At 37.5% G+C, this 20,596-nt stretch overlaps 1 protein-coding gene across 1 annotated transcript in view; it reads right to left on the bottom strand.

Annotated features, from left to right (window-relative positions):
• Positions 1-263: 263 nt before the first annotated feature.
• The window catches only part of LOC121644955 (guanine nucleotide exchange factor VAV3-like), a 63,577-nt gene continuing 43,244 nt past the window's right edge, over positions 264-20,596 (bottom strand). The window contains exons 21-27 of the mRNA XM_041993219.1: positions 19,008-19,073; positions 18,725-18,759; positions 18,461-18,577; positions 11,614-11,701; positions 10,985-11,114; positions 4,574-4,722; positions 264-1,734 (exon numbers count right to left, since the gene is read on the bottom strand). Of these exons, the coding sequence (XP_041849153.1) occupies positions 1,693-1,734; positions 4,574-4,722; positions 10,985-11,114; positions 11,614-11,701; positions 18,461-18,577; positions 18,725-18,759; positions 19,008-19,073 (627 nt within the window). The 3' untranslated portion in view covers positions 264-1,692. The remainder of the gene's footprint in view (positions 1,735-4,573; positions 4,723-10,984; positions 11,115-11,613; positions 11,702-18,460; positions 18,578-18,724; positions 18,760-19,007; positions 19,074-20,596) is intronic.

The following is a 20,596-nucleotide window of genomic DNA, read 5'->3' as shown; positions in this document are numbered from 1 at the left end:
TTTTCTAATGTTAGAAAATGTCTTTCTTTAGAAAGAAAAGAAAGACATTTCAGTGCTTATATGTTCCTGCAATGTAATCGCCTTCAGGTGTCTGTCTTTCCTTTTCTGTTTGTTTAGCCATTATTTGAGCACTGCCAGTTCTCCACTGCACCTCCACAACCGTGTCAGACACGGCAGCGATTTGTGATGCAACTGTAGTGCCTTTGTTAATGCAATATTTCATTTGTCTGAAGGAGGAAAAATAGTCAATGGAATTTTAAAAGTACAATTCAAAGAATAAGCTTTTATTAAATATTGATATCATACACTGGGTTAGCAGGGTTTGAACGTTTGAAGAAAAGAGCTCATTTAACTTGCTTTCTTGCTCTACAATGAACAGCTGTTACATCACCCTTGAATCACTTATTGTGAAACTAAAAAGAGTTGAGGTAAACAAAATCCGTGGAATGCAAAAGGGCTGGTTTCCACAGTGAATGCTGAAAAGATGAAAGTGCTTGTAGAAAGGTATCGACCAATACCTTTAATACAATACACACCACACATGCACTTCTTTGGCTGTGTTTTGTTTTATCTTTGAATGTTGTATCTAAGTGTATTTCTCAAAACATCACATAATTACATAATACATTAAAAATTATTCTTAATTTTTCTCCAACAAGAAAAGGCTCTGGTGCAAGAGCAATTATCCATCCGTCCTTTTAAAGTGTCCAAGTGTCCTTCACCGGATCCCAAGTTATTTCAAATAGCAACCACTGAATTAAAAGACACTAGATTAAGGACAGCCCACTAAACCATTCATTTTTGAGGGACAACAAACTGAGACGATAATTCAAATAAAATAAAAGTTATAAGAACAGGTATTGGATTTTGGTCATATAGCTTAATCAGTGACAAATTTCAGTAATCTGTCAACTGCTTGAATCCAAATGTGGGTTTTTCCCACATTTTTTAGGAACAATGTAAAGCCCCCAAAGTCAATGAGCAGTCAATGAACATTACATGTACAGATAAATCAGTCCATAATGCTGTAATCCTGAAAACTTCTCATCCTTTTTTTTCATAGTTGCATTTAAAGAAAGTGTATATCCATTCAGTTTGATTCTGTTTTTTTTTTTAAATATATAATCCAAAATATTTGTGTTTAGCTTGTTTTAGTTTCCTTTAAAAAAAAAAAGAAAAAGAAAATGGAAAATAAAAGATTTCAGTTTTCCAGCAACACTCAAACCTCCTCAGCATTTCAAATTGGTAGAGTACCTGGGCGGCGCACTGTCAGCAGGATCTGTGTTCCAGCTGGATGACTGAGCTGTCCTGGTGTCGAAACATGATGACAGTGAAGGCCAGTCTGAAACCAGCCAATGGAGTCATCAATAATAAGAGAAGGTGAGAGGGGAGTGAGGTGGGGAGGGTAATCTAGGTGCAGCACATGTTCTTCCCAGTGGGCTGTGAGGGTAGACAGTGCTGCAGAGGGGTAAGATATGGTGTGACACTCCTCGAGTCTTTGGTTTGACAACCTTCACCCTTGTGTGAGAGTTCATCAGAGGGCAGGAGAAAGGTTTTTAAGGGCACTGCCACCTCCTCCCATGTCCAAGTCCAAGAGTTTTGTCAAGACTGGGAGTGGTAGAGCAAACTTCCACACACTGGAGGTGGTCTTCTTATATTGGATGCTGAATAGACATTATCTACAAAGCACAGTCAGTCCTCTTCATCCACATAGGTAGAGGGAAACCAGCCCACCTGAGAAGTAGCAGAGCAACAGAAAACAGCTCTGATCAACCCAAATATTAGACTTGGTATTAGCACAATAAGGCTTGAAAGATTCAGAATCTTTCTAAACTTTCTATATCTCTGCACATACACGACATAAATCATTAGATTTTTCCATAAATCCTACAAGAAGTTACATAGAACTTAATAAAAAAAACATGAGAAATGTCAGGATATCAGACCTGAATCACAAGTGGGTTTTGCATAGGGCTGCACAATATATAAAAAAATGCACCTTCATTGCAAAATTAGCATGTGCGATATACATAATGCAACAACAGCAGAGTAAACTGCGATAAATAGTCCCTATTTGCATATTTTAAGGAAGTGATGTGAAATTCCAAACGCTGCTGTTCGTTCATGCTTTGTGTGTATCAATGGCAACTCAAATGAACTCATAGTGTCCTGGATGCCTGCTCCATGTAGAGCCCTTAAAATGAGTGTTGTGGTGGTGGAAGCTAACAAGAGGAGCGAGGAAAATGTGAATGCAGAAAAATTTGTGGCTAAACAAAGCACCCTACCGGCTATAAGGAACTAATTTAAAAGAGAGGTAACACACTACAAACACAGGTACTCTGCAAGACACACGTTTAACCTCTGTTGCCACCCACAGTATAACCACAAGGATGAATCCAGCAGACATTTTGTGTCCTGGGCCATCTTAAAGAGCCGCCATTACTGCGAGTCCTACCTATCTGCCGACATGGATATCTGGGCTGACAACATTAGAAAGTGGTTTACAGTTATAGATGAGGATATGCCAATCTCAAAGGTATTCTGTTTTTCATGTTAGTTAGGCATCAGTGCATTAATGCTTGATCTGCCAGAAACTTCTTTTAATAACTGACAAGCCACATTGGAATATAAAACAAAAATCTAATTATAATTTCTCAAAAGATGGTAAAGAAAGTCTTAAAGCTTTTGCAAAGGCTGCAATTTTCTATGTTATGTCTAGTTTGAGGACACCACTGTACATGATCTGTTTGTGTTGCTGACCAAATTGTGTTTATGAACCTGCCAGAACCCTCAGGTCATCTGGATCCAGTTTCTTATCAGTTCCCAGAGTCAGAACCAGACATGGAGAAGCTGCATTCAGCTTCTATGCTCCACATGTCAAACTCCCAGAAAGCCTCAGATCAGCTGAAATCCAGGTTGGAGCCCCACCTGTTCTCTGCTGCATTTCAATAGTTTTTATTTAGAAGTCAAAATCTACATCTGGTTCTTTTAAACTGGAATTATGTTTTAATATTGTCTTTCCCCACACTGGAACTTTATTTCTTGCATTTTATCTATTTTATTTTAGCTTCTTCCCTCTGTTTTTTTTTTCATTAGTTGCATTTCTTTTAATCTTTGTTTTTTTTTTTTTTTTTTAATGCACTTGTATTGCTTTCTGCACCCTGCTGTAATGTTTTATGTAAAGCACTTTGAATTGTCTTGTACATGAAATGTGCTTAACAAATAAAGTTGCTTTGCCTTGCCTATTATGAAGAAGAGTTACTAAAATCTAGAGTTAGCTAAAACAACGTTACCAGCGTTGTTATAGCACAAGCTATAAAGTTCAGCAGACATCTGTGCATGAGAGTTCTGCGAGTGAAGCTCCATATGAGAAAACATTAAAGCAGCATAATTTTATTTATCGCAGATCGTATATTCATCGCAACTTTCATCAGTGTTATCACATATCGCATATTTTCCTGATTCTGTACATCCCTAGTTATGAATCAAGATAACAACCATTTGCACTGTCAACGAAGAACTAAGTTAATGTTTTGGGGTGGCTAAGTGTAAGGCCTGATCTCAGTCCAATAGAAATGCTATGGTAGATTGTTAAGTTCATGTGAGGAAAGTCACTGAGCTGAAAATGTTTTCATGGGAGGAGTAGCCAAAAATTCCTCCAAGCCAAATGTTAAGTTGGAGTAATTGCTAAACATTGGAATAGTGCCTATAAACTACATAAAAGATATGGGCAAACCCAGTGTGATATCATCCAGCAGTCATATCTGTCATTTAGCTGTCACCAACTTGGATTTTTGCAGCCAGAAATGACACAAAAGGAAAGATATGACTGAGAACCTCACAACACCATATAAGTCTACTGGACAGTGGCCACTCATCTGTCACAGTGGCCTCAACCATATAGTTATTTATAAGTCTAGAAGGGGAAATTATAGTCCAAAAGCATATTTTGTACCGGTAAATGTGTATATTTCTGCAGTAAAGCTGAGTATTTAACATGTGGTTTCATATAGTCTATGGACTAATTTTGGAACCACCTTAAGTAGATATTTGTGGAACTGCAGTTTTTGTTTTTTTTTTTTATTTCTGCTCTGGAGTCATTTTTCACCTCTGGGTGTTGCTGCTTGGTCACACCAAATACTAAAATAAAGCTTTTCATGTTTTTTCTACATCAACAGTAAAACACCTAGCTTGACATTTTGGTCCCGTAGGGACTTCTCTAAAATTCAGTAACCCCTAACTCCTTCATTAAATGATTTTTTTCTATCAATAGTTTTACCATAGTGGTGTGTAGAACAGCGAGGTTCACACACACACACACATACCAGGCCTTTTCCATCATGACCAGTCTAAACTACAAAATACTCATCATCTTGCCACCAAACAAACTCCCAATTATGTTTGATGTTGCTTTTAACTAAGTCAAAGAGGCTGTAATCAATTCACTCTATTGTTTTTAACACTATAAGCATTTTTTGTCATATTTATCAGCTATTAATCCTGACTAAGATCCTTAATTAAAACCACTGACTTAAGCTGCAAATAGCAGCATGAAAATTTATCAGATACTTACCCTGCCATCAACTTCTCCCCTCCACCACCCATTGGACATCTTTGTGTAGATCTTGATAATGTCTCCCTGGAAGAGAGATAGCTCTCTTGTGTCTCTGGAGCTGAAGTCATAGCGCGCCACTGCAATACCGACTACTCTAGGAGAAAATACTGAGACAGAGAGAGATCTTATCTTAACACTGCCACTAACAAAAGTTCACAAATGTTCTGACAAAACTCTCAGACATTTTGGGATGATATGGAGAAGTATGTGGGACATATCTTGAGCTACAAATGGTCACTTTTAACTGCAAATAATAATAATAATTATAATAAATCAGCTGTTTTGAGAGATGAGATTAGACATGCATGTTTTTTTACTGAAATGGAATTGGATGACTATGGTGAAATTTTAGCTCAGCTAAACTCAGTCTTTACACATTTCATTTTCAGATATGTTACATCATTATACTTCCTTGAGTTTTCATTTTGTCTGCAAAAAGGTTTACATGGTGTGAACTGCATGTCTAACTGACACGACACACAGTAAAGTGTATATAGCAATGGATAATAAAGCAGCAAAGGACCTTGACTCATGCACCTGAGTCATACTACCTGTGGACACAAATAAAAAGAGAAAGAAGTAGAAAAGGAATCACGTTTGTTAGTAAAAAAGAGAAAACATTCAACAATCTGGCTTGTTGGGACCTAGTGGGCACTAAAGATGAGAGGTCAAGGGTTATCTTAGCTGTGTTTTAAACTTATTAAAAGCTCATTTTGAAGTCATCTCAGCCAGTGCATCCTCACTTATCAAGTTATACAAGATTGGGCTCACATCACATGTAAACACAGGTGTGCAAAGGTTTGCTCAGCTTATCTGTGGAAATACAGTTGACACAACCATGCAGATATGCTGGATGAAAGGAATGTATTCCTCCCCCATGCACAGAGGCACATCATGCAAAGAAAGATGCTCAGCCTCACCAATACATGTATGCATAGTCAGTATATGCTCATGCACCAAAGTACACACAAAACAACACAAATAAAATAATCGCATTAGACTATTATCCTGCTTTCACTTTATGTCAGCAGAATGAAAATAGAAAAAAAATAAAAACCTTCCCATATCTTGCCTTTCGGGCATTTACTCATTATTTTAGGATAGTTGCCAATACTGCTGACTTTCCAGTCTCAACTTTTAATGGAACCTAAGGTTAAATTAAGTATACTCATTATGCAACATATTTGTCACGGCTCATTAAATGAAACCAACAAAAGCCCTCTTTTTAATTAGCTGAATTGATAGCACTATTGCTGGATGTGTTAAAATGAAAATATCAGTGATGGTAGATTTACACCTTGTTCCCTCTTGTTAAATATTTCTGCATAATGTGTTTTCTAAATGTGAGTGTATCATGTCTGCCAGTTATTCAGAATTACTTGTTTTTAATCACAAGATGCCAATGTGAATAGATTTCTCTACATTACAACTTATATGTAATCTGCAATATGAAAAAAGCAGCATCATTGAACTACAAATTTGAACAGAGATAGAAAAAAAAAACAGTGCGTCTTCTAAAACCTGGAAATGTGGGCATACAGTGAGGGAAAGACAAAGAGAAAAAAAGCAGCACTTGTACCTGACCAGAAAGGCGAGGATGAGGGAGGAACAAAGCTGCAGCCGCCAGGAGGAACTACAGAGAAACGTAGCAAGGTATGGGGATGGGAGGGGCGGGAGGGGCGGCGGGGTTCAGGCCATAGTGGGAGCAAAAAGAGAACATAAGCAAAATAAACACAAGTTTGACAGAAAGAAAGTGAGTGAGAGGGTAAAGGAGAGAGAGAAAAAACGGAAAAGTTGTCAAAGTCAAAAAAATAAGGAAGAGGAAAAACTGGTGGGATCTCAGTAAGAGACAAGGGTAAAACAGCGAAACCATCAGACAAATGATCATCATTTCACCTGGTATATGTACACATTTAAAACAATTCTTTTTAGGAGCCCCCCCCCCCCCCCCCCCCCCCTTCAGTTTGGCTATTACTTCTCATCTTCACCATCGTCTTTCCAACTTTATGTGAAGACATTGTTTTTGGATTAAGCTGTAATAACATAAAGCTGTTAATTTTTTTTCTGCTTGTAAAACTTCCCCCCAGGTCAAACTGCATTAGCAACCTTTCCAGCTTCAGACCAGGTGAGCCAAAGCAACAGCATGTGGGTAAGTGTATGTCTGAGCACAGCATGGTGCCTTGACAAGGAGATATCAAGGATTCCAGACCGCAGACGGCACCGACTGTTCCCATATAAAATCTATTGTGAATTGCACACTGAGAAAACACCCCCTTCTGTTAACACAACAATATGATTCCATGCCTTCTTCTTCCCCCCTACAGACTGAAGCCACTGCATGCCAATGGTTGAATAAACTACACACATTCAACCATAGACATGTCTTTGGGAAGTATGAATAGTTTACGCAAACAGAATTTTATTTCATAAACATATTAGTGAACAAGCTGACCACACTGAAGGGGGATTGTCTCTTTTTTTGCAGCCCATCTATATCATTATGAGTCTCCTAATACCAAACAGCAGCATCCTAGAAACTAATCATCAAGCTGATTCAACACCCTCAGTTTAAAGCACCATAAAAGTATTGCAATAATAAACAGCACTTAGTTGTGTATTTCACACAATCGTTTCAGATCTCATTCATAGAGACTTCCAGTTGCATCCATTATCATTATTAAAGAAAACAAACCTGTGAATCTCAGCAACATCAGTAATATAAATCTTTAATAGCAGAATGGTTTTCCTGACAGACATTAAAAGATCATTGCATTGCAAATCATTTTCTGGCTTAAACAGTCACACATATTCATGAAAAAAGTACCAAGCCAGACTTAATTAAAGCTGCTTTCTGGGGTTTCTCCAAACACATTACTTCAGAGTTTTGATGGCTGTTCAGTTGTTGTGCATCTTGCGAATGTTTGCTCAGCTTTGCATTCTATTTTACTTGTTATGTGGTGTGTGTTTTGAGATCCAATCCTTTATATTTTGCTTTTGCATGACATCTGTCTTTCTACACAGGCTGTTTACCAGACAGAATATGGTGCCTACACTAAGTCTGTCTATGGGGGTGGACGACTTAAGGCAATAATAATCTATCTCTGAATGTACTGAGGCATCGGTGGGTCTGTCAAGGCTTCATGAGAGAAGGCAGTGCACTGAATTGGCAGCAATACACAAAAGCACCTCTTAGAGAGCTGCTTTGAAGCCTGATGTGCAAGGAGACCAACGTTGCCAAAACAGGCAGGGGGACGAGGATGCAGCAGAATTTTACATCCAACAGACACAAAGGGCTAACTCTGACTTTGTTCCAGTGTTCATATGCTCGCCTCGGCTGCTGGTTGTTTATATATACGCCTCCCTTTAAGTTAAGATAGTTTACCTCCAGCTGCTTCCTGCTCTTTTAGATTAGATCATATTTGCAAACTTCTCCAGTTTTGTGGAAGAACTCATGGTCCCTGAGTTGGACCAGGGGTATTCCCTCAGGTGTGTGTCAGCAGGCGGCTGTCACTATTTTCTTTTTTTTTTTTTTTTTTTTTTATACAACCAGCCCAAGTGAAATGTCATGTCCTGTCAGGAAAATTGTGAAGCCATCTCAGAGCTGAGCAGATTGTGGAGTGTGACGTTTTGGAGTAGCAGGCTCCTGGTGCTTGCCTGAGGCGCTGAGCCCTAACTGGGACCTCCCTGCCAAGACTGGTGAGCTGCTGAGGCTCCTTTTTATTTCCGACAGCCACAGTTTTTCTCACTTTCTCTGTGTTGTCTTTTGCTTACTTTCTGTTACTCATGCACCACATCTCCTTGTTGTTTTCTATCTATTTAAAGAATATATGTGACAATACAAAATACATTACAATTACAATAAAACTACATTAGCAAGATGACATCTGGAGACGTTTAGTATGATTTTCTATTGGAGCTCAGCTCAGTGTAATGTAGCATAATGTTCTTTGTTTGCATGTTTGTCTATCTTTGCTTATCTAAAGGTGTATTTAGTACAGGGTAGCATGTTTCTCTACTGTGTTGCATTTCTCTCATCTCTGCTTCTTCCCCCTCTTGTCCATTTCACTCTATTTGCATTTTCTTTCTCTCTTGAGCTCTCCATTCCTAATTTGTCTCTTCTTCTAATCTCCTCCTTCCTCAAAAGCCCTGTCTCGTTGTCTTCCACATGCTTACACAGAGTGAATGACCAACTGCCTCTGTCTCTGAAGGCAAGAAATGACACACAGCAAGTGGAATTGTTGACTTTAAGCACGGCATCGCAAGAATTCCTGCCTGTCAATGCCGACAGGTTGTGTTCAAAGATCATGTTTTATGCTGTTCATGGCCAAGCATTACTGCTTTACCACGCAATAGTTCAGCAATACAGCACCAGTAACGTGTTTCATTCTGTTTGTGAGAGAGCCTCTGACATGAGAGTTTAACTACATTTTTCTCATCTATCGGAAAACAAAATAATTGCAAAGGTTTTGTGTAGTTTCATATATGTTCAATGCAAAATAACAGAAAAAATATTCTCTAGTGAACTGGCCCCATCTTTTGATGCAGTTCATTTATCATATTCCTTTTCATTTAATGTCTACCCAGACACAGTCTAGTTTATAACTATTATTTTGTATTGATTACAGTTTGAATGAATCATATCTTTCCAGGAACCCAGGAAACAAAAAATTCACATTAGGTCATTGTGCCGTGCTAAATATTTCCAACCTACATATTCTCACTTCCACATCGTGAAAATGCAGCACTTAGTCAGGAGCCATTAGCATCATCCTTTTACTGTACAGGGTAATAACTAAATCTGCATCTTCCTGAGAGATGGCACGTGCAGGTGGGGGTTGGAGAGGTAGAAGGGAACAAGGTGCTCAGTTTCCATGAGTCATGAGACATGAGTGTATTCTCTTTCTGTAGCCATGTCTCGCTCAGTTTTCTGGATTACAATGATGACATTTTGTGTTATCATGCTGTCTATTTCAAAAGTTGATGTGCATCTAAAGTAATTTCTGAAATATCTTTCATTTTACAAAAGTGAGTTTCAACAAAAGAAAGTTTTTATTTGTCACAAAGGATTATAAAAATGTGCATTTAAGTATATGTATAAAAGTGTGTCATAGCATTTCTGAAGCCCTTGCTCCCAACCTAAGCCTCTGAGTAATTACATTCAAATAATGGAGCACTGTAGTTTTTTCACGATGCAGATTTTTTTTCATGTACCGCAAGTAGTCCAGTCAGAACAACTGTAGCATATACTGTATCTGTACTACTTCTTCACCATGCAGGTACCTGATTTAAACTAGTACTTATTATTAAACTGTGATTATAAAGTGTCCATCCATCAGCTCAAGTACCCATATTATTTAATCTGATCATTAAACTTTTGAAATTCATCGAGGTATTTTTTGTGCTTCTTTAAGCCCTAAAAAGAGTGAATCTCTTTGACTGTTGTGTTTAACCCTGCATTACCAGGGACTTTAACACTCACCATACTTGATATCTTATGGACATTCCAGGTAGGCTGTAGTTCTTAAAATTTATGTTAAACTTTTTATTTATTTTGCTGTTAATTTGTTACTTTTCTAATCCATTTGCTAATTTGCAACCATACTGACTGATCACGACTCACTTTTTAATGCTACTACTGGCTACTGCCTGACCACCTTCAGATGTAAGTTTTAGAGAAAAAAAAAGTCTGCTAAATGACTAAAATGACTGTAGAAAATATGCAAGCCTTAATAAGTGGTGCTAATATCTAGTTAATACCCTTCCTCAGTACACAAAAATATTGCACCTAAAATGATCAAACATTCAAGTTTATATTCTTTTTTATTTTAAAATATCTATAAAAACATTAATGATGTCAGAATTCTGGGCATTAAAAACTGATGCCAAAGGATTTGGATCAGGTGTACATTTGTAAAACAGTCGTGTCATATAAATATATAAATATATCATTGTTTTTTATCCTGCTTATCTAAAAATCAAGCAAATACCCAGCATTATTTTGCAAAGTGGACTGCAGTGAACATGGGCTTGCCTTTAACAACAAAATGCTGTATAGCTGGTGAGATACTGATTCCAACTATTTGTTTCTGACTTCAGTTTGTTCAATTGTTCCTATGTGTTGACATGAAAATATAAAAACACTGAATGTTCCTGTCATATAGGTAGACTTTCCTCTCTTCAAAAAAAAAAAAAAAATCTGTGTTTGGGAACAAAAGCTACAAAAGCTAGTCCTCAAAACAGGTCAAAATAAATGCTTTGAATGTCTTTCAACCCCAACCAGCTCTAGATCTGCTCTGAACTTGCACCATTTCCGTCTGTCAGGTAGATACTGTCACGGAAGGAACCTGGATGTTTGTGAAACAGACTCACCGCTGCCAGCCTCGGTAATAGCCCTGGGCATGTTTCCATTGGGCAGTTCCCTGTAGGGAACCTGCAGGGTGGTGTCAAGACTGCTGAAACCCTCCTTTAGAGAATGATGTTTGTAGTACTCAACCAAGTCCTGTGTAAAACGAGCACAAGAGGAAAAAAACATAACCTTAACACCTGTAAGCAGGGGTAAAACTAGAGTACTGTGAACAAATGTATAGAAATAAATACAAAGATATGTGTAAAGCTTACTTAGCTAGATGCTGCTTGTTTGATCTTTACATTACATGAGCCAGAACTATGAAAGTGTTCTGGAGGAGGGCAACATATCACAATCTATTTTTCCATCTGCTCATTTCAAGTACTGGAGATGGGCTAATAATAATTTCTGTTGTTTTACAATACAACGGGCAGCTGCCAATTGCAAGCTGCAGTGGTTTTCTGAGTGTGTGTAGAAATGATAAAATAAACCACTGACAGATGTTTTATTTCTACACAAAAGAATTTTACTTGTATGAAATTCGTGTTTATCTCAACAGTGCTGCAAAAGTAATGTCAAAATGATTATGCTCATTAATGCTGCAGCAGTCTGTGGGGCAGGAAAAAAATCCATACAAAGTCAAATCCTTTACCAGAACAGTCTTGAACAGCCGACTCTCAGCAATGTAAAAGCCTCCATCCTTGGTCAGAATCTTAATGTGCTTGACTTTATCGTTGAACCTGTGGAGGATGAATAAGACATGGGTTGCTAATCAACTATACATGCTTCTGCATCTGGTCTCTATGGTGAACTGTCATGGAGGTCTGTCTGAGCGGACGAGTTGGTTGTCATGCAGTGGCAAGCAATTTTGTTTGATGAGACTGGTTTTGTCTGCTCTGGCTCTGGACTTTCGATTCAGTATATATGAGCAGTTTCCTAATATTAGCTAAATTCATGAAGCAAATTTGAAACACAAAGTACTTTACAAGACAGATCAATTAAAACACTTCTAAAAATAATTACTATTTAACAGTAGTTTAAGTTAAATAATGAATTATGAAGAAATAGAAGAAATAAAAACACATGACAATAACCAAAAGGAGCACAGCTAAGGCACAAACAAACTGTTAAACTAAAACTGAACTTTTAGATTTTTAGATTTTTCTTAAAAACCTGCACTATGAGCTTTATCTGGGTTATAGGAAACAATAAGATGTGTCAAATAGGAGGTTGCCTGGTCATTAAGGGGCTTGTATGTTGCAAAAATAGTTTTCCTGTTCTAAATTTAATGGGGAGACAATGTAGGGAAGCTGAAACAGGAGAAATTGAGAAAACTCTCTCGGTAATACCTGTCAGCACTGTGCCAGCAGTGTTTTGGATCAACTGGAGGATTGTCTGTGAGTTGTTTGGGCATCCAGCTAAAATTGCCTCACAGCACTCCAGCCTAAATGTGATGAATGTATAAATTGATTTTTTTCAGCATTGCTTTGGGACAACATGCTTCTGATTTTGGTAGTATGCTGCAGTTGAAAGAAAGCTGCTAGAGATCTGTTTAATATGTGTGCTAAAAAACAAAAATGACTCTAACATCCCTTACAACAGTATGGGGAACCAAGCTAATGCCACACAGCGTGACAATATAATTGAAATGAGCATCGCAGAGGTTCTTAAGACCAAAAACGATTAAAGCAGAAAACTGGCAAGACATCCGAGCCTTTCATGTCTTCAACACAAGCCTGAAGCTTCAATAACTTGTTTCCTCAGAGAGTTTCCTCATGGACAGTTAGAACTGGGTGTCATCAGCATAACAATAACAATGTATGTCATATGTCCTGACGATATTGCCTAATTGAGGCATTTATAGAGAGAATACAATAGAACTAAAATCCAGCTTCCTGTGGAACACCATAATTAACTAGTATAATTACATATATTTTTACATATACGTGCCTAAAATGTTCTGACTTGTACACACTTACAGTTTGATGTAGGTTTCAGCAATTTACCTATTTTTTTTTAAATAAGAACATAATAGTTTAAAAAATAGGTAAGAAAATAAGTAAAAGTATTCAAAAAACATTAAATGTATGAAAACATATTTATGTCATTAATTAATCAACCAAAGATTTATTCGCCATCATTATCTTGAATTACCTCAAAAAAGTGATCCTGGACACTGTTACATCAGTTTAATAAATAGAATATTTTCTTAAAATTTGTTGCAATACTTTCTTGGTCACCGAGAGTTGTCACATAATGAACAATATGGCTTTGTCACATCTGACATTTGAACTTGTCATAGCAGGAAAGCACTTAATGAAAAAGAACACTTGGTAAGCCAACAGGGGCCCTGGCTAAACTGAGAACAGACTAAGATCATCATTAGGTAGTGTGATGTTAATGCTGTGAAGTTGCAGTGTGAGTGTTGTGGGATCACGTTCACCACTCTCATAACTCGCATAAAAGTAAAGCTTAGTAAAAAATAAAATAAATATGTCTGATTACACTCGTTGAGAAATTTTTACCCAAGTGTCAAAATAGTGTATATTCAAAACAAAGTTTGAATTAAACCTCATCCTAATTTAAGAAAATGCCAGGAATTTTCAACCTGTTCCTTATTTTTCCTAATTTTTTGCTGTAAAACATCATGGCACAAGATACAATCCATATTAAACAACAGCCTAATTAGAGTCATTTGTGATTATCCTCACAGAGGCGAGAAAAGCTACACCAAAGCTTTCATAGACACCATTTGGGTCACTATATATCTGTGACTTGTCCTACCTAAAGAGGTCAACACCTTTGTGGGTAAACTGGGCCATACAGTTCATTGTGTTTGCAGTGAATATTTACACCACAGTGACTAGTGCCAAACAAAGAAGGAAAACCAACACCAGCACATCGTTTCCTACAGAAAAATGCTGTTCCATAAGTGGATAGACATACTGCCGTTTGTTTGAAGATAATCTTAGTATGTAGCTGTTGCTATTCTCTCTCTCCATTTCCTATCAATAATTTCTTGGAAGTATCTCTTCTATATTTTCTAGATCTAACAGAGGTAGCAATCAAATTTAAACAGCTAAGAAATCTGCTAAATATCGAGACCTGGCATGTAGAAATGAATTGTTGCTAACAGTTATTCTAAGACTGTATAAAAATAAACAGTACGATTTGAATTCTTTTGTAAACATGGCATATAATGCTCTTCTGTGCAAACAGGCACTGAACGAGATGACACAAGTGAGACCAGAAGACACTAACTGTATCTGTAGAAATCATTTCCATAATGTTGTCAAAGACTTACAACAACAATTTGTGCTTGTGTTTGCAACCTGTCAGCTGCAAACAGAAAGACTTTTGCTCTGCTGTTTTTAATTGATCTGTTTTATTACACTGCAGCTGTTTGGTAGTGGCTGGTCACAGCGCTCTCATTCAAGTCAGAAAACAAAGATTATGGACCTATCAATGTTTTACACAAAAATACAGATGACAGATTTTTCACATTTTCACTTAATCTAGTTTATTAATTTACCCAACTGCAGCACAACCAGGCTAATGACCAGAAGATAGCTATTGTAAATATTCCATATATTGTACTACTATGGGTTTAAAATGAAGTAAAAAAAAAAAAAAAGATACTGAGCTTGTCCGAAATGATTTGAGTTTTCATTGTAAATCAGGCTTTTTGACTCTTTGCAATAAATCTGCCTATAAAGAGTTTGTGCATGTGTAGAAAGAATTTGTATTTGTATAAAAACATATGTGAAATATACACAGAAGGATAAATAATTAAAGTCCTTTTTTTAATATCTGTTGACAAATACAAAAAGAAAAAACAGGGTAAAAATGTATGCTTTTAAATTCACTCGCACATATAGGAAGTTTGAACGCTGGCTTTTTCAGTCTTTAAAAAGTATCTTCAGAGCCTGAGTTTAAAGTGTGAGTGAAGCAGATTTACATGGACACATCCTGTATGTTAGAGGGTAGCTGCTTAAAACATGCTAAAAGGCTGAGATGTATGTTCTACTGAACAGCGGAGTTGGACTGTTAAACAGCTTTTCATTGATTTCTTTTCTTTTCTTTTGTTTTTTTGTTTTTTTTTGATAGAGTTGAGAATTATCCGCCTCAATTTTCACTTGGTAGTTTTCTAAATGTTTACTGTGGACAGCTGGAATCAACAGGTCCACTGATACACACTGCGACACAAGTTTCCTGCTGGCACGCTGGAGCCGGAACTAAGCAGCTCAGTGGTCGAAGCCTCATGGGACAAACCAATCATAAAAAATGTAGGTTCAAATTTTTATAATGTTGACAACGTAGACCGCAGGTGGGAGGTGAAGCTGAAATATTTAATAACTGCAGTATGTGTTTGTGATTTCACATCTAAGCAGTTTGCTTTGATTAAATGTGTCTTTTTTGACTCTTGGTGTAAGTCTAGTGTCAGTTGAGCTGACTTAAGATTTGTCTTCAGTGGACTCTACATATAAAAGCAAATACCACTTTTTTTTGGAGACCTAACATTATTTACTCATTGTTTTAATCATTAATGTTTGGCAGAGTTAATAACAAATTTTTCTGTGTTGTACCAAACAGATCTCCTCACTCAGACTTCAAGGCAACAAAACAATCTGCCCTCTGATTGGACCATCTTCTTTGGGGCTAACCTTGAAATTACAATCACACTGCTCAGGGCATGCATGCATTGCACTACAGCAATAATGTCCACCTCAGAATCAATACAGTATCAATATGGAAAAAAGGTTTGTTGTCAACCCAGTTGCAAGTATAGTATAACCCATCTCCAGTTTGGTTACTCTAGAGATGTATCATAAATATCTTTGTGCAGTGTATGACTGATGGGAAGAATACAGTCTTGCTGCAAATTCACTAATACATTATGAATATATGGGGAATAATACATTATTGATGTGTGCTGGGTTATAAGCAGGATAACACATGGAGACAGTTTCACGAAGGTACAGTCCTACTTTCCTCCCATAGGCTCACACGGCTGTTTATACGCGCAAACATCATTCAACATAAACACACACTAAAAACTGACCGCTCGTAGAGTTTGACATTAGACAGTTCCGGCTGATTAGTAAGGGCTCTCTGTATAAAGCTCCATTATCTCAAACAGCCATGCTGATAATGATCGTAAGCGCTAAGACAGGCAATTAGGATTGGAGTGTTCAGAAACTGGCCCTGTAGATCAAAGCTATGAATGAGTAACGATATAAGTCTACCCGACTAAATAGGCTGAAATGGTATGTCACTCGCTAAACAGTCTTAACATCCAAACAGTATTTCAGAGGGATCTGTCCATCTTTATAATCTCTTGCAGCTGTCATTCCAGGTCACAGAGACTCAGAAGCCCTTTTTATTTATTTTTTTTTAATAAAGAGTGAACAAGCTTTGATGTAGCCTGAAAGATATTCACTAGTTAAATAGCCTGAGTTATATTTGAAAAAAAGGAACACATAAGAACTCAACTTGCATATGAAGCTACCGTTTGCTGGGGCTTTAAGGGATGTAAGTGATAACTACAATTCAGGTATGCTGCTAGTCTTCTCTTGAAATACGTTTCTAAGAGTGATAAACCAAAGTGCATCAATAATGTGACGCCAACCTGACTAGCACTCCTTAAACATGTGCAACACAGACAAAAAGACAGAAAATAGACCATCAAGGATTCTTTGACTCTGGCGACCTGTCCAGGGTGCACCTTGCCTCTCGCCTGTTAATTGCTGGATAGGCTCCAGCTTCCACGTGACCCTTAACTGGACTAAGCGGTACAGAAAATGAATGATTAAATAACCATAACACTGATCAAAGGCAGAGTCACTTAAATAAGGGTTGGTGATAAAATTAAACCATAATTATCAAATTTAAACCTCAAATAAGCTAAACCATATGCCTTGCTAAATTTCCCTCATCGTCATGTGATATTAGCAGGAGACCCTTTTCTTACATATCTGCTCATTTCTACTAACATCTAGGGAACTGAGAGACCAGGCCATCAACCCGAACTCAATTTTTGCAGTATGGCAGAGTGCATTATCCTGCTGAAAGAGGTCACTGATATCAGAGAACAATTTTGCCATTAAATACATGCAGTGTAACAATGTTTAGGTGGAGGGTATATGTCAAAGTAACATCATAAATGCCAGGTGGGAAAGTTTCCCGAGAGAGCACCACACTGCCTCTGCCAGCTTGTCGTCTTCCCACAGCGCTGCCTGCTGCCATCTCTTTCCCAGCCTCCACATAATGTAAAAGAAATAGTGATCAATCAGACCAGTCCACTTTTTTTCCATTGCTCCATTGCTTGATCCAGTTCTGACACTCACATGTCCATTATAGGTGGTTTCAGTGGTGAATAAGGCACAGCATGGATATTAGGACCAGTATGGAGCTGTTCAGCCCTTTAAGCAGTGTGATCTGAACCTCTCTGTAATAGACAGGATCAAGGTTTTCAACTATTTACTCGCTCTTTGTTGGGATGTGTAGGATCTGAACATCTTCGCTCCTAATCCCATGGAGCTGGTTCACCGGTTGTCCTTCCTTGGATCACATCTTGCAGGTGCAAACACCTGCGTACAATCCACAAGACCTGCTGTTCTGGAAATACTCTGTCAGCTAGCTGTGGCGATTTGGCCCTCGACAGTGTTTCAGATTCTTACACTTTATCTTTTTTCCTGCTCTAAGCACATCTACTTTGAGGACTGAGTCTTACCATTTGTGCTTTTTGTATCCCACCACTGACAAGACTGTTTGAAATAAGATGATTTCAGCTTAAAAAAATCAGTGGTTTTAATGTGGTTACTGAGTACATTCAAGGGGAGAGTAAAAAATAAATAAATAAATAAAAAATTGATAGGGATTGTTTTTAATCTTCTGACCATTAAAAAAAAACATTTGAGTTTAATTCTTGACTACATATCTGTAAATGTAACATGAAGGCAGGAATCTGTAGTATCTATTACATCACTTTGTTTTATCCTTGTTGTTTCATATCTACAAAGAATTTTATGACATTTGTTCTTGAAAAGTGCATATAAATAATAAAAATACTAACATTCATTAAAATGGTGGTATTTTTCTAATAATTCACTTTACATGGTCTATTTTTTTTAATAATTAGCACTTTTTCCCATCTAGGATGGCGATAATAAAACAGCCACCATAACTTCTCAGTTTTCATCAATGTGAGTGAATCACAGCATGATCCCTTTCTGCTGCAGCCCTTCTTATTTACATATATGGTGCTATTTGTTTTCAGATCAAGTGTTTTTCTGAAATGGTATTTGCATGTGGGCATTTTGTTGCAAGAATTATTCTTGCCATTTGTCTCTCACTTCTCACAACAAGGTGTTTTTGCCCACAAGACTGCTGTCTACTGCATGTTTTTTGCTTTTCCTTCAACTTGTGATAAATGGCATTGAGAATTGTACTTGATTTAATGTGGAAATTAACACTCTGAACTCCTTGGTGTCACTTACTTTATACTGATGGCGTATTCATTGCATTCTTTACTCCTGTGTCGAACTAGGTAGGTACTGTTTCCTCGGTCCAAGAGCTCCACCTCAGCCTGGTTTCTCTCCATAGGCCCTGCAAACCTGAACCATCCATGAACAACTACTGCACTTACACTGCAATCAATCATTCTAAACATGAGAATAACAACATTCAATGCAATCAATAAGATGGCAAAATAATAAACTGTCCTTATTTTACACAATCTCCAGGTTTTTTTGGACACTTACCATAGCTGGTTAGAGTAATTGACGGGTTTCGGAACCTGGCATAGAAAAGAATTGTGGTTATTTTGTGTCTTAATGGAGTCGATACACAGGGCGGAGGTCATTTGTGGTAATGTGATATTCAAGGCACCTCTAATGGCTAAAATAAGTCTTCAACAGCAGAAAAAAATGCAATTCAAAGCACTAAATCCCTTTGCCAAGACATCAATAGTGGCCATTATCCACTGAATGCACTGTAATCACACTAAATTTTGTCTTATTGATTTTGATAAATATGCACACTTACACATGGGCAAGGCCTCACAGCATCACTTGGAAAGAAGCCAATCTTGCTTGTCGCCAGAATTTTGCCCTGCAATAGCAACCGCTTGTTAATCACATTATATTTGTCTGGGAGCAACCACACTTCTCCCTCTCTCCTTCTCTTCCTTTTTCTCTTCGCCTCCCACCCTCGCTCCAGTAAATCCTCAGCAATTAGCACACAACAAGCAGTGCATCTAATTTGCAGCCCAAGTTAATTATGGTTCAAACTCTGCCGGCAGTTAGATTTGTACTGCATCAAAACAAGAGCCTCGTTTAACACTAAATAATGGATCTCATTCTGGTCTTTGAATATCCAAACAGTGTGAGCTCTCTGGATGCCACAAAAGACACAAAACTGCTTTTTAGCAAACATGCCCGAAGCAAACAAGAGGCTTTACATGAAAATCATTCATTCATTCATTCAACAAACATAGAAAAGACAAACGTCTGTCTGCAGCAAAATAAACCGATTATGAAATAATCACTTATTTTCAATACAGACAGTTTATTTTATAACCTTAATTACCCATCATGTACATGGACTTGTTGACAGAAATAAGAATATATATCAGCATTAAGCTCGAGATAGTCTAAGCTTCCAGCTCTGAATTTGAGGTTAATTTAAAGTCCATTCAGGGAATTTGAGAAGACGAGAAGCAATGATGAGAGCTCTTCATGCAGCTTCCTGCCCTGTTTATGTTTCCCTCCTCAGTGCTCTTTGTTAGGGTATGAAATGCTTTTTGGGGCCGTTCAAGGCCTGGCAGTAACTAGATTGGAAAGCGAATCTTTACCCATCTCTATGATTCATTCTGTGTAATAACATTTCATCAAAGCTTTTTTGAGAGCCCTTCTCTATTTGTTATGCTTTCGATAAGCGTATGATAAAGATTAAACTTATTACTCTGTTGGCATAAACAGGCAGCAGCCAGAGGATCAAATGAAATTACAGTGATTGATTGTATTGTTCTGCCAGGGGGATGGGGGATAATTGCCTTCTGGGTAACAGGGGATATGAATTCTCAATGTTCTGTAATTCCATCCTCTGGCGCCACTGGGGACGCTGAAGATTAAAGGTGCCCTGTGGAGTTTTCATTGCAAACAAACATAGTTTTGTTAAGATTCAGTGTTTCTCACCAAATCGCATTGTGTGTAACTATAAGGCCCGACAAACTTGTTGAAAACAAAACCTTTTATTAAATGTTTTGAAACTTTATCTGTCATATCAAAATAGAAACTATTTATCTTCTCTTTTATTAAATTATGCAACACTTTACAGCTCATTACTGCCACCAGCTGTTCATGTGCATCACTGTAATCAGCGCAACACCATGAAATAAATTTATAAACAATGCTCCAATTATGATTGATACAGCCTGACGCTAACTATATTTATGGTTTTTAATAAAATGTGCAGGTGTTATCTTTGTAAATAATATCTCGCATGTGCTGTTTGTGGAGTTCTAGTAACACCCTTGTGTGCATTTCAGGATTGTCAGGATTTCTGCATTTCCTCATTTGCCAACCTGGTCTTGTTGCAAGTGTAAAAGCTTGTGCTTTATTTTGAGGATTTTC

This window comes from Melanotaenia boesemani, chromosome 8, assembly GCF_017639745.1.
Source record: "Melanotaenia boesemani isolate fMelBoe1 chromosome 8, fMelBoe1.pri, whole genome shotgun sequence".
Taxonomy (NCBI): Eukaryota; Metazoa; Chordata; class Actinopteri; order Atheriniformes; family Melanotaeniidae; genus Melanotaenia; species Melanotaenia boesemani.
The sequence above is the reverse complement of the archived record's forward strand: the minus strand, read 5'-3'. Positions and strand labels throughout refer to the sequence as shown.